The sequence below is a fragment of the Gymnoscopelus braueri genome, assembly GCF_963280865.1.
Source record: "Gymnoscopelus braueri genome assembly, chromosome: 1".
In the NCBI taxonomy this organism is placed as follows: Eukaryota; Metazoa; Chordata; class Actinopteri; order Myctophiformes; family Myctophidae; genus Gymnoscopelus; species Gymnoscopelus braueri.
The window spans coordinates 19246765-19261764 of NC_137603.1; the positions used below are offsets into that span (position 1 = coordinate 19246765).

Consider the following 15000-nt stretch of genomic DNA (forward strand, 5'->3'; position numbering starts at 1 on the left):
CACTTTCCGAATTTTTTTTATCCATTTCCGTTTCCGGTTTCCGGTCGGAAACGGAATTATTCGGGTTCCGGTTTTTTCGATCGTATCCGCTTCCTGTCTGGGATCCTGTTTAAAACTCGATTTTCTCTGGTTGTTGTTTTTCTCCTCGCTGATCACTGTTTACCGTTGATCGGCTGTAGCTTCAAGATGGCGGCACGGATTTGGAAACTGTTTTCGCTCGCCGTTTCTCACGGATCCGCTGTGTGTTTAGAACCAAATGAACGCGCACTTTTAACTTATTTAGCGAGGTCTGTGGCGACATGAAAAAAACTAAAAAACAACAATAAAACGCTGGCACTGGTGAGTACATTATGAGATTAAACTCTGGCATGGAATGTGTTAATACATACAGTGACCATGTTGTAACATGACATATTATTAAGAAAACTAAATTCCAACTGTCTCTATATGCAGATTCAACCATGTAGGACAGGCTAGGATCGTTGAATAAACAGTCACATCAAATGAACAGGGAAATTCCCTTCCCCGGGCCCTATGTACCAAATATTGCCAGTAACCATGGAACTTCTCATTCAATGACTTTTTTTAGAAGCTGTACAGTAAATTGGTGTAGGGGCCGGGGGACAACCCTCTGACTGGGACATCACTCTTAGTTTAAGTATAGAACCTGATTCATCTGCATGTCTCTGAGACTGATGGGACCTGAGTCATGTCCGACGTGTCATACGCTGCCCTGCACATCAACATTTATCAGTGCTGATTTGCAAAGGATAAGCCTTGCCTCTGGAACATCGCTTATTGACTTAAATGTTGGCCATTTTGCCAACAAAGTTCTATGTTTATCAGCTAACCCCTCTTTCTACAAGTACTAAATACACAGCAAGGTAGCGCCGAGTATTACACCTGCATGAAACAACGTAGATCTCTTTGTGGCTGGTGTTAGGAAACAACGACCCGTCAACAAGCGACAGTGTTTTGTGAATTCTCACATACGTACACACCCCACTGTGCCCCACAACCCCCCCCCCCCCCACACACACACACACACACAGTAACCATGTATGTCAACCCCCTCACACAATTAGGACATCCAGACAGCTATGTGTCTCTCTTTGTCTCTAAAAACACATACAGTGGATAGATGCAAAACAGCAGACACACACACACGCACGCACACAGTGGTGTAAAGTAAATAAGTACATTTACTCGAGTACTGTACTTAAGTACAATTTTGCGGTACTTTTACTTTACTGGAGTATTTCCAATTATCTATACTTTTACTTCTACTCCACTACATCTCAGAGGCAAATATTGTACTTTTACTCCACTACAATTATTTGAAAACTTTAGTTACTAGTTACTTTCGCAGATCATAAATCATTACATTATAAAAACATACATTAACCACTTTAGCCCTATTTTATACCTATTTGAAAATAGCCGATCTACAAGCTCACAACGCGTCGCATCGCGATGCGTTGTGAGCTTGTAGATCTGCTATTTTCAAACATTTTACTACTTTTACTTTTGGTACTTTAAGTACATTTTGATACCAATACTTTTTACTTTTACACATTTTGAATTCCGGACTTTTACTTGTAACAGAGTACATCTACATTGCAGTATCGATACTTTTACTTAAGTAAAACATTCGAGTACTTTTTTCCACCACCGCACGCACATACATAGGCACACACTCAGTAAAATCCTCAGAATGTATCCATTTGCAAACTCTCAAGAGTTAACTGAACACACTGTGTGCCACCACAGGCCATCTCTGGTGCTCCACATCCAGTGTCCTATCCGCTAGTAGCCAGGGCTTGCTGACTCACTGGCCCAGTGTGTGGCCCAGAGGGTGGGGGTCGTGTGTGACGCACACAGGCCAGTCCCCTGCAGAGAGATGGAGCGATGAGAGCGGGGGAACCACACTGAGAGCGTGCCCTTTGGTAGAGACAGGGACTTTCTGAAGGGGAGAGCGCTCACTTGTGTTGTGTTGTGTTGTGTTGTTGTGTGTTGTGTTACATTGCGTTGTGTTGCGTTGTGTTGTGTTTGAAGAGGAGGCTCTAGGCCAAGTTTGGGGCCAAAGTCACAAAACATCACGACAACCGCTGATTACAGCGCAGGCTGAGGTTTGGGACTGTGACAGGCTGTGTGTGTGTGGTTCTACGTATGTGTGCAGCATATGTGAGTGTGAGTGTGTGCGTGTGCGTATGTATGCGTGTGCATGTGTGTGTGTGTGTGTGTGTGTGTGTGTGTGTGTGTGTGTGTGTGTGTGTGTGTGTGTGTGTGTGTGTGTGTGTGCATGTGTGCGTGTGTGCGTGTGTGTGTGTGTGTGTGTGTGTGTACATGCGTGCCTGCATGTTTCTAAAGGGATTGAGAAGTCACTCACCAAGACCAACAACTCTTTGGAATCTGCCTCTCTTTCATCTCTGCTGTTGTTTGTTTGTCAAATAGTGACTTGTAAAGTGGAACGCTGCATGTTTACCAAGCAAACACACCACAGCACAGACTGCAACCATAATACAACCATCTGTACGTTTCACAATACCTTTCTATCCTATTATGTCATTAAACTCTTAACCAGAATCATTCCAAAATCATTCCACAATTCCCCACCATTGGTTCCATTAGGTTCCATCTAAAGAAAGAGGGGATTCCATGCTGGACGTGTGGGTCCTTTTGGTTCTATTTGTACAGTTAAATTATCACTGAGGATTTTGCTGTGCAATATGATGGTATATTGTTTTGTGATACCTCCTTAATGACACAAAATGGCTTCACGGAGAGACCCAGCATACGGCAAGTACAATAGCCAGGTAGGATTCGAACCGACGAGCAAGAACAAATTTAGCTACAAAAGTGGGACAGCTTAACCACAAAACCACTTTTCCTGCTTTCCATTCGAGTCAAGTCAAGGGTACTGTATGTTCGTGTGTGCGTACGGTTTCTACAGTTCTCACATTATCACATACATACTGTACATGGACAGAGCTATAGTTGCCTTTCCAGGGCAGTTCCCTCGATAACTAAACGTGACAATTAGCCTCATTACTGCCAGGGTCCAGTGAGAAACCTGAAAAGCACAAAAACCACTTCACACGCCATTATGAACGGATCTACGAAACTGAGGGTGAGGCACAACGTTGCCGTATAAAGCGCTATCTCTCACGAGAAAGCTTTGGCTTTCTGGTCCGTGGGATCTGAAAGGTTTCTGGCTAGGTAAGGGGTAATAGCAGGTAATGGTACTGAACCGAGAGTCGAGTGGACCGAGGACACGCTCTGATAACACTACCGCTTTCTTCTCCTGTACCTTTTCAAAGCCAAGAGTAAACTTTTGAACTTCAGAAGCAAAGCTATACTGAAACGCAGATGTTTTCTTTCTCGTGGTCTACTATGCTCTAAAGCGGCAATTTCCGAACTGGTTAGGACTGGAATTATGCCCGTGAGTCCTGCGACCCTCCTTTGGGTCTGGACTTTGCTGGTAGACACACATCGTTCTAAAGATATCCACGAGTTTACAAGGCATGTTGGCAAGAAGCACCACATCCAGCAGTTAAAGAAACATCCCACCCTTTCCTAATCCTGTCTGTTTACATTCTAATCCTCTCAAAAACACATGAATTGTTTCGTGTGTTGTATCTTCACGATTCTTGCGGGGGCTGTCGAAAGTGCATGCTGGGAAACGTAGTACATCAGACACCCGAAGTTGAAGTGTGTTGAACATCAAAGAAGGACGACGTCTGTTAGTTTCCTTTGTAAGATAATCTTTGAATAGAAGTGTCTTTAAGCAGATATGCATTTGCAGATAGCCTAATACCTGCCGCTCTGGCCTGCGTGTCCCTCCTCTCCTCTATAAATAGGCCAGGCTTCCTGATGTAGGGAGTGTATAGGACCTGGCTTGACCTCAGACCTGCCTATTTTAGGCTGAACCCCCCTTGCTCTTTCGCTAACTAATGGCATACACATGCTCACACATTTTTGTTATCCACCAAAAATCCCAAGGCGGTTCTGATGCTATATATGATAACTTTACAATCTTTTCTCTCTCTGGTCTCTTACCATTTTGTAGTGGTCACAGGAGGATCGACTGTGGTCCCGGACAGGAACCCTGAGGTCCACCACACACACTGGCATGCTGGGGTCTCCCAAAACTTACAGAAGGCCCAAGGACTATAGTTAGCGCTGTCTTTGAACTGTCAACACGGTGAATACAGCCATGCTGCGTTTGACAACTCCATGCCGCCCTGTTCTCTTCTCACATCTCCTGGCCCTGACTTTGTCCGTCCGTACCACTCTCTGTCTTTACACTGTGGATATCTGTCCTTAGATTACTCCTCTTTTCTTCTCCTCTCACTCTCTATCAGCTCCTCCAGAGAGGCACTGAAGCTTCACATACTTTTTCACTCTTCAAATTACCACCCCCCACTCTCTCTCTCCCTCTCTCTCTCTAGGTATCTTCGTTTCTGAGTCAGCCACCCTGACTCAGTCCCTCCCCCCCTGTCCCCCCACAATGGCGCTGACCTCCAGAGGCTCCCACACCCACCCCCTTGTCTTGTCTTCACCTCTGTCTCCTTGAACCCATCTATGCACCCAAGGTGCATAGATGGGTTCAGGGGGAGCCTCTGTACCCCCCCTCCTCCCACTTCTTGTTGTTCAATCAGGCGGATAACGTAGACATGATGAATGCTACTGTTCCGGCGGTAACAGATAAACACCTCCCACGGGCCCCTGCCTCCTCTGACAGGGGCCCCTGTCCTGGCCCCCCACTGCACACCTGGCACTGTACATCACACAAATGAGCGCACGCAAAAACACGCACGCACGCACACGCGCACACACACGCACGCACACACCTCAGCTTTCATCCTTGTGACTCAAGCAGCAGTAAGTTGTGCAACACGCAGATGATCTCACTTCAAAGCTTTTTCCCTCTGGTATACCAACGGTGCTCAAATAAGTGTCATGTCAATGGACCCCAGATACCCCCCTATTAATTATGCACAGATGATCCACACTTAATTACATTTTGTCCCCCAAGGACCTCATTTATATTCTTATAGATATGATTTGCATATTAAGTGTCCATGTTATAGGGTTAAGGTTGCATATAGTCTAAATTTTCTTGTTTCCTTTTGTGAATTTATGTTGAAAACCTCTTCAAATCTGCTCAAGGATTGGGGGCGCAGATAGCCTATAGGTGCGTACCACATAGGCTCTAGTAGTCTAATGCCTGACAGTGAGTCCCCGGTTTGATTCCCGGGGCCCGGTGGATCGTTTCTGCAGGTCACTCCCCCGACTCTTTCTCACTGTGTCCTGTCTTGTCTGTGCTGTAACTACTGTATCAATAAAGGCAAGAAAAGCCCCCCCAAAAAAATCTGTTCTGCCCAGATACCCACAGCCAATGTGAATGTGATCTGTGGTTTTCCATGGCCCCTAGGGGCCCCTGAAATCCCCACACGTCTGCCATGCGGATGCATTATCCTACCCTAAGTTTCACACACTGATAAACATGCATTCTCTCTGCCTGGCTACCACCCTATAAGAACATCCCTGCACCTCACTGCTGATCGGCCCAGCAGCTATAGTAGCCATGTTGCTATAGTCGCTACGGGGCTGGGGAGATGGAGGGGGGGGGGGGGGGGGGGGGGTGACATGTGGCAACACTTCGCCTCCGGGCCAGGCCTATAGCCCTCCCTCCAGATGGCTTATGCAAGAGTTTAAGGATGGATGGATGGGTAGATATAGACCCCCCCCCCAACCCCCCCCACATACACACATACACACACACACACACACACACACACACACACACACACACACACACACACACACACACACACACACACACACACACACACACACACACATACAGTCTGAACCCAAGAACGCAGAAAGTGGAAAACTGGTGAAGATATTGGCATGTGTGTATATTTGTGTATTATGTACTGTATATATCAGTGGTTCTCAAACATTTTCATGCCAAGGAACCCCCAAAATGACATGTATTTGGCCGCGGACCCCCATCTCAAATATTTTGTTCCAGGGACCCCCAGAAGCAAAAATTTGAGTTAAAATGGTTTGCATAAAAATATATACATTCAAAAGGTTTGCACACATTTTCACGATTTTTCTAAAATAGGTTAAAATTATTGTGATGCTATATTAACACATTTTGCCTGGGACCCCCTGGTACCCACCCCCCCAGGAACCCTGGGGGTCCCCGGACCCCACTTTGAGAACCAATGCTGTATACAGTATGTGTGTATTTACTGTATGTCTGTGTGGGAGGTGGGGACTATTCTGTAGCTTATCACAGAGATATATATATAAATACTGATAAAAATGTATCTCGCTCTTCCCCTGTCACACCTATAACGTGTTAAATACACACAGAGACGTTGATACGCGGGGCAAACCAGATTACAAAAACCCAATTTGTCTCCTGTTTATATTTCTTAATGGAAGCTATATCCTCTCTGTCTCAGCGTTCAGTGAAACAGACACACAGACAGCCAGATGGTTTATGGAGAAATCAATACCCCGTGTGTGTTATGACAACAGAGTGACGCGCTGAGGGCCTGGGACCATGGAGGCCAACGTGCACAGACTGTCTGAGCTGGTAACTACTGTGTTGTGCTCAGTAGCGCCCCCAGGAATTACATTTAGGGCAGGCGAAAAAAAATGTGTCCCCCCCCTCGAAAATCGCTGATTCGAAAACCGGCGAAAGTGGCCGTTTTCAAGATGTCTTAACGGAAGGTCCAACCTGCTCAGTTCAAAGCTTGTTGGATGCGTGACTTTGAGGACATTAAGCACGCAAAACGTAATGTTTTGCGTGCCCAATAACCCCAATAACCTTTTGGGGTTATTTGGGTTTTCTAGGGGAGGCGAGATCTTAGTTGGGCAGGCGACCGCCTGTTCTGCCTCTATAGTGGGTACGCCACTGGTTGCGCTCTATACTATAAACAATATATATTTCCCTGGGTGAAGAAGGGAGTGATAGAAGGACAGAGTGTGAGATAAGCTTGTGCACTGGTTGGTCAGTTTGCCATGTCTTCCCCAGCAGGGCTGATACGGCAGCTGACCAATCAGCACAAGCTGATGTAGTTACAGGAAGAAAAAAAAACGTGTTTTTGGCAGATTTGTATTCATATCTTCAAACATACATGCTCCTCTAATGTTACTAGTCTCCGCAGAGAGAGAGTGATTTGCTTTCTTGCTTGCTCTATCTCGCTCGCACACACAGAAGAAGTACACACACGCACCCCCACACACACACATGCGCGTGTGCACACACACACCCACACGCACACACAACCACCACTGTCACCACAGGCCAGCCCCAGGCAGAGCTATACTCCGCCGGCCCCAGCATGAGTTCTGGTGGCTGGTTTTGCAAGGATGTAGGGCCTCCCTTATCATCCTCAACTCTCTCTCTCTCTCTCTCTCTCTCTCTCTCTCTCTCTCTCTCTCTCTCTCTCTCTCTCTCTCTCTCTCTCTCTCTCTCTCTCTCTCTCTCTCTCTCTCTCTCTCTCTCTCTCTCTCTCTCTCTCTCTCTCTCTCTCTCTCTCTCTCTCTCTCTCTCTCTCTCTCTCTCTCTCTCTCTCTCTCTGTGTTCTCTGTTGCAACACACACACACACAGCTCTCTCAAGTGGCTTCAGCCCACAGAGAGGCTGAAGCGGGCAGTGCAGGCCGAGTCTAAACGAGCCCTCATGTCTGCGCTTGCTCTGTGCGCGCCACATGAAAGAGCTGTGGTGGAGTGGTGGGGCAGAGAGGGCCATGGAGGAGGCCGTATAGCAGGCAGATGGTCTGCTGTGTTCCCTCTCTCCATGCAGAAGGGTCTGGTCCTCTGTCTGACATGCTCTCTATTGTTTGTGCCATGTATACTGTTGTTGCATTCTATTGCATGCATGGAACAGATAAAATAACCATTTAACACTGAACCCTATGGGTTCATGTTTACACTTTCAGAGTTAAATGAAAATTCGGATTTGGCCGCCCACTTAGTGTGTGTGAGTGTTAATGAATTGCATTTTTAATGAATTGCATTTTTATAGCGCTTTTCCAAGTGCTCAAAGCGCTTTACAATGGTTCATTCATTCATACAGGTGGGGGACATTGGGAGGTGGAGCGGCGAACAGTCGACGCCAGCGTCCCCACTTTTCCCACATTCACACACCAATGGTGGCAAGCGAGCGCCGACCGAATCATTGGAGGCAATGTAGGGTTCAGTGTCTTGCCCAGGGCAGTCAGACATTGGCCTGGAGAGAGAGAGAGAGAGAGAGAGAGAGAGAGAGAGAGAGAGAGAGAGAGAGAGAGAGAGAGAGAGAGAGAGTGTGTGTGTGTTTCCCCATGTAAACATACACACGCATGCGCGCGCGCGCACACACACACACACACGCACACGCACACGCACACGCACACGCACACGCGTGCGCACACACACACACACACACACACACACACACACGTCACACACACACACACAAAACAAAGACAACAATCTCGCAAGAGGATGACAAATAGTGCGTCACACGAGTTCAAATGAAAAGATGCAGTTAAACAGGGTAGCACTAACAATTGCGAAATGAACATCCGTCAACAGATGAAGTGAGACATCTTTGTTTTCTGTGATTTGGTTATTTTGTGTTTGGCTGCTTGGTGATCATTTGAGGATTCTTGGCAATTTCCCCAGTATAGGAAGACAGTGTGTGTGTGTGAGTATTAATGCAGTTTGTAATTTATGCTGCGGCGCAGATCCCATATGTTCACACAGAAGGGCCCTTCATCAATATCAGATAATCAATAGGTTTTTATTATTGGAGAGTGGATCAGAGACATTGACTTCACTTCATAAAGAGGAAAAGGTCAATTTCATTTCACAAAATGCACATCCACATGGTCAAGTGTGTGTGTATCTAATCTGTTTCTCTCTCTCACACACACATACACCAACCCCCCTAGCCTACACACACAACGCAACCACCCCCCCCCCCCACCCCCACCCCACACACACACACGCACAACTCAAAACACACACTGTGCCTGTGTGTACCCTCTCTTATTACCAGTGGTGGAAAAAGTACTCAAATGTTTTACTTAAGTAAAAGTATCAATCCTGCAATGTAGAAGTACTCTGTTACAAGTAAAAGTCCGGAATTCAAAATTTACTTGAGTGAAAGTACAAAAGCATTGGTATGAAAATGTACTTAAAGTACCAAAAGTAAAAGTACTAAATGTTTGAAAATAGCCTATGTATAAAATAGGGTGAAAGTGGTTAACGTATGTTTCATAATATCATAATTTATATCTGACAATATTTGCCTCTGAGATGTAGTGGAGTAGAAGTAAAAGTATTGGAAATTGTAAATAGTTAAGTAAAGTACAAATACCTCAAAATTGTACTTAAGTACAGTACTTAAGTAAATGTACTTAGTTACTTTCCACCACTGCTTATTACACATACACACACACACACGTTGACCCCGTGCCCTGGCGTTCTGCTGTCTGCAGAGTATAGCGTGGGGGTCAGCGGTGTGTAATTAAAAAGGCTGTCTTATCTAGACTCCAGTAATAACCTCCTCTTCCTCTCTATAAGGATAAGGATAATTCCTTTTAACAGGTCGTTCATGAAAGTCCTTGCGGTCTTGTTTCCAATGAGAACCTGTGAGCAATTGGGGTTAAGAGTCTTGCTCAGGGACAAATTTCATATCATCGGCACATATGTTGGGATAGCCTGGAATCGAACCTGGGGCAACCAGGGCCAGCTGGTTCCCTAGGCGGGCTCACTAACCACTCAGCTATGGCCGCCCCCTTTCCTCCTTTCCTCTGTAATCCATGAGTAGATGGAGATAAGCACCATGCATGCACAGACGCACCGCGCAGACAGAGATGGAGAGATATGTAACAAGAAGAAAGGCAAATGAGAGAGAGAGAGAGTCTGTTTATGAGCGCAATTATTTCACTGCGGTTGTTTTGCAAATGATAGCTATTGTCGTGCACCGTAAACGGTGTTTAATCATGTTAAATGTTAGCGGGAGAGAGAGAATTAAATCACAGTGTTCACAGGTACTTGCCATTTCATCTACAGCTTGCGATTAACAACCATTTTACCATGTCATTTCCTCAGCATTAAGCAATAAGCTCTGAGCTTTGTCCGTTGTCAATATCTGGTCTACTGTCTGAATGTACTGAATGCTGTACAGCAGCGCTACTCAACCCGCGGCCCGCGGGCCGCATGCGGCCCGAACGCAGTGTCTTGGCGGCCCTCTCATGGTAAAAAAAAACCCCCACATTTTTCCGGCCGCGCGGCTTTGCCGCGCGCCCAGGATAGGTGTCCCTTATTTCAATCTCTGGGAGTTGGCAACCCTAACCTTGCCATACCTTAGCTTTTGCTGAACTGATGCCACTGGACATACACAGAAAATAAACTGGTACAGTGAAAAGAATATGATGTCAAAATGTACATTTTCTTGTGTGTTACAAAATCGAAAAATCCAAAATAGGACCGTCATTTTTATGGCGGCCCCTTGGACTTTTGGTATTTTGTTGAGTGGCCCCTGAGCCATCTTAAGTTGAGTAGCCCTGCTGTACAGTGTAGTGGCGTGCTAATGTGAGTCCTGTACTGCATTGGTTCTCAAAGTGGGGTCCGGGGACCCCCAGGGGTCCTTGAGGGAGTTCCAGGGGGTCCCCAAGCAGCTAAATGATAGATAGGAGGAACCAAATGGACCCTAATGGGTCTGCAACTCTGAGAGCATACAAATGGAACCAAATGGACCCTAACGGGTCCATTTGTACACTCTCAGAGTTATATTAACAATGATTTTACAATGTAAATTGGGGTCCTAGAGATAGAAATGTCATTAAATGGGGGTCCGCATATCCTTGACATTAAAATGGTTGAGAATCGCTGCTAGAGCCGTACAAATCTTCTCTTATTATGGGGGTCCCTGGCCTATCTTTTCAAATGGGGGTCCGCGGGCTAATAAGTGTCAATTTGGGGGTCCTTGACATGAAAAAGTTTGAGAACCACTGCTGTACATGCAGTGCCTTGCAGGTATAATGTTGCCTCAAAGTGTTTCTTTTGATGTGGTGTCACTGCACCACTGAAATGATTCTATTTCTGTCTCTCCTTCCTCCACAGATCTTCAGACGTCTCGTCTCAATAACGCACACACACACCCTGTGCCTCATCGCCCTGTTGTTATCAGCATGTCCCACATCCTGAGTGTTTATGTACAGTCGGTCAGTCTGTCACACCAAACAGAGGGAAATAATGCGGAACCATGCACTCGGTTCAGTGTGCGTGTGTGTGTGTGTGTGTGTGTGTGTGTGTGTGTGTGTGTGTGTGTGTGTGTGTGTGTGTGTGTGTGTGTGTGTGTGTGTGTGTGTGTGTGTGTGTGTGTGTGTGTGTAAGGTGTCTACTGTCTAGCCGATATGTTTGTCTGCCTGTATTGTGTCTGTCTGTCTGTCCGCTTCTTTTTCTGTCTGTCTGTCATTCCTATGACTATCAGCAGCAGATCAACACAAACACAGGTGTTTCATGTACACCACTGTGTGGTCACATGGTTTGGTCTGGCTAAACCTACTGTTAACTTTCCATATAGACATCAAAGCTACACTAGCATCAGGTTAGACTGGCAGGGGGGGGGGTGCATTTTGCACACTCAACACTCACTGTGTAATGTTTGCAATGTGACACCAGCAAAACACACACGCACACGCACACACACGCACACGCACACGCACACGCACACGCACACACACACACACACACACACACACACACACACAGGCGTGAGTCCTTCAGAGGTAGAGAGGTTTGATGCCTTAACCGCACCGGTCTGTCCTAATCTCACCTGAAGACTTCCAGCTCACTCTCAGCTTTCCTACCTCAGTTAAAATAAACTCTCCTTATTAAAAATTGAAACATTGCAAGCTGTACACAACAGCCCAAAGTGTAACAGGAACAGCACGTTGTTGAGCTTTTCGTCAACAAACCCGATCTGTTGACACAACTTCATCAATCACTAAAATAGCAATTATGAGGAAAACAATTAATAAAATAAACAAATTGAACTTGTGTTCGATTTAGAAGTGTTTCTGCCTACCAGTTTCATGGTGAAGTTATTTTGTTCCCATCGACACAGCATCAGACTCATCTTCGGTCTTTCCTTCCTTCTTCTGTCTGTCTGTCTGTCTGTCTGTCTGTCTGCCTCAGACACCTGTCTCAGGTCTGCCGCTGGAGGGCCAGACACAGCTGTGTGTGACGAGCCATCAGAAAAGTGGAGGACTATACCACCACATAACTGGACCAGCGTCAACAATTCTGGTCCCACCGTCCTGCTCCAGCAAATTAAATCCAGAGAGTCAGATGCTCTTCCTATACTGCTGTTAGCTTCAGCAGCAGGACTCTGTATGCCTGCCTGGGGCCCACGCTCACTCAGCACCTCCAACCTCCTCTCTCTCTCTCTCTCTCCCTCTCGCTCTCTCTCTCTCTGTCTCTCCTCCCACTCAGGGCTCAGAAGGAGGGAGTGAGAAAAAAACAAACGGCAGGAGACCAGCGTGGAGCGTCCAAGCTGCCCGGCCTTTTGCAGAAAGGGGAGCCAGCCTTAAACCGAACCAAACGCTATAGGCAATGAGAGGAGGTGTAGCAGGAGAGAGAGAGAGAGAGAGAGAGAGAGAGAGAGAGAGAGAGAAGGGAGGAGGGGAGGGGTTAAAGGAGGAGAACCCCCCACCACCACCACCACCACCACCACCACCCCACACACACACTTTCCCCCCTCCACCCATCTCCCTCCCTCCACCACGGGACACCCCACGGCAACCCATTGTGCCACCGCTCTTCACTGAACCTCCAACTGGCCGTGTGTCCGTCACATACGGATGGGGAAGAGAGAGAGAGAGAGAGAGAGGGCAGAACTCCTAACCTTACACCCCCCTCCCCCCACCCCCACCCACACATACACACAACCAAAAGAACAAATAAAACAAAGACAAGGGGCAACTAGAAGAGGGGTCGCTTGTACACATGCTTCATAGGAGCAGAGTGGCTCTGAGGGCCAGCATATGTGTGTGGTTTGAGCCCCTGAACACACACACACACACACATAACCAAAAGAACAAAAAAAAACGAAGACAAGGGGCAACTAGAAGAGGGGTCCCTTGTACATGCTTCATAAGAGCAGAGTGGCTCTGAGGGCCAGCATATGTGTGTGGTTTGAGCCCCTGAACACACACACACACACGCGCACACGCACGCACACGCACACACACACACACACACACACACACACACACACACACACAGTGCACAAAGCTAGCAAAAGTCTACCCAAACTGAACTGTCCCTAATGTTTATTTTGTTTAACTGGTCCCTGTGTTTTCTTTATGGTATAAAAACACGTCGTACCCCCCCTCCCCCTCCTGAAAAAAAAAAGAAACACCACAAAGGCAAACAGTCCACTCTCTGATCAGCCATCACCCACAATGTATTGCAGCACTGAAGTGTGTATTTATATACAGCACGTGTGTGTGTGTGTGTGTGTGTGTGTGTGTGTGTGTGTGTGTGTGTGTGTGTGTGTGTGTGTGTACAAAATGAGCGTGTACTAGAGAGGCCCCGTACATGTGTGTATGTCCGCAGCGCGGGATGTCCTCTGCTCTGGCGTTTGAGCACACTCCAACCCCCAGCGTGCACCCACCCCACCGCGGACCACAAATTACAAGCCGGATTGGAAATGTTGGGACCGGCCCAAGATTTAGACAGAGTTCCCACAGTGGGGGGAATGCCTGATCATTTCCAGGAGTCTCAAGTAAAAAAAAAACAATATACATACTGTATATATAATATAAACACACAGTAGTTATGCGCTTAAGTTTTGCAATTCTTTTTGCCGATGCAGCAAAAAAAGTATCGCCAACAAATAAGCCTGCTTTATTCTTAACCCATTAAGACCTGAAGCCGATTCTACAAATGTCTTCTAAATCCCAACAGTTTTCTGAAAAAACGTATGTTTCCATATGGTGCTCAAACTTTTTCATGTCAAGGACCCCCAAAATTATGTGTGTCTGGCCGCCAACCCCCATCTCAAAATATGTTGTTCCAGGGACCCCCCCAGAAGCAAAGATTTGAGTAAAAATATTCGCTTTAAAAGAATATATATTCAAAGATTTGCACACATTTTCAAGTTTTTTCAAAAATAGCAGATCTTCAAGCTTGTAGCGCGGCGCTATGAGCTTGTAGATCGGCTATTTTTGAATAGCCAAAGTGTAAAATAATGCTTTTTAGCTCAAATCAAAAAGTGACACAGATGCGTTCCAGGTCTTAAGAGTTTCAGAGAAGAAAAGAAAAGAAAAAACGGTGGGCATAAATTGTGACACCCTTTATTTCTGTCCATGCAACCAGCCACTGATGCAGTGTACTTTTAATGAACTCATAGGTATGAGGAGGCGCAGTGCGTACACACACAGCAAACTCTCTTTAACTTGTGCTCTGATGAAGGCTGGACCGGCTCAAACAAGTCAGCAATAAAGGTTTTGTGCCTAGTAAGAAATCTGTCAGTGCTGCCATCTCGGTGATGAGCCAAAGAAATCTAAAATGATACAGACGATTTCCCCGTGTTAATGGCTTAACTTGTGGCCGGGACTGGCTGAAACAAGTCAGCAATAAAAAAATATTGCCTAGTAAGAAATCTGTCAGTGCCATCTCTGTGATGCCAATGTTGCAATAACTATCGAGCTTTGGATCCTCACTGAGGATCCAAAGCACATTCTCTTCCTTCCCTCAGATCCCTATACCACTCTACTAAACTCACACACTCACTCCCTTAAAAGGTAGCTTCCTAAGCAGTCCGTGATTTAGTGACCAAAGTCCGATCCGGAGAATATGTTCAGCATTTAGTGCGCGTGTTGAACCATTTTAGTGCATCCTTTTAACAACCTCATTACGCACTGCAGGGCAGTGAAAGGGCCCGGAGATACGGCTCCTTTCACAGCCTCTGTGA

The 15000-nt window shown here is 46.3% G+C and overlaps 1 protein-coding gene across 1 annotated transcript in view; it reads right to left on the reverse strand.

Annotated features, from left to right (window-relative positions):
- nav2a (neuron navigator 2a) overlaps positions 1–15000 on the reverse strand; it is a gene marked incomplete at its 5' end in the record, with an annotated part of 147913 nt that overhangs the window by 117406 nt on the left and 15507 nt on the right. Inside the window, 1 exon segment of the mRNA XM_080431960.1 lies at positions 1833–1963. Within this exon segment, the coding sequence (XP_080288086.1) occupies positions 1833–1963 (131 nt within the window).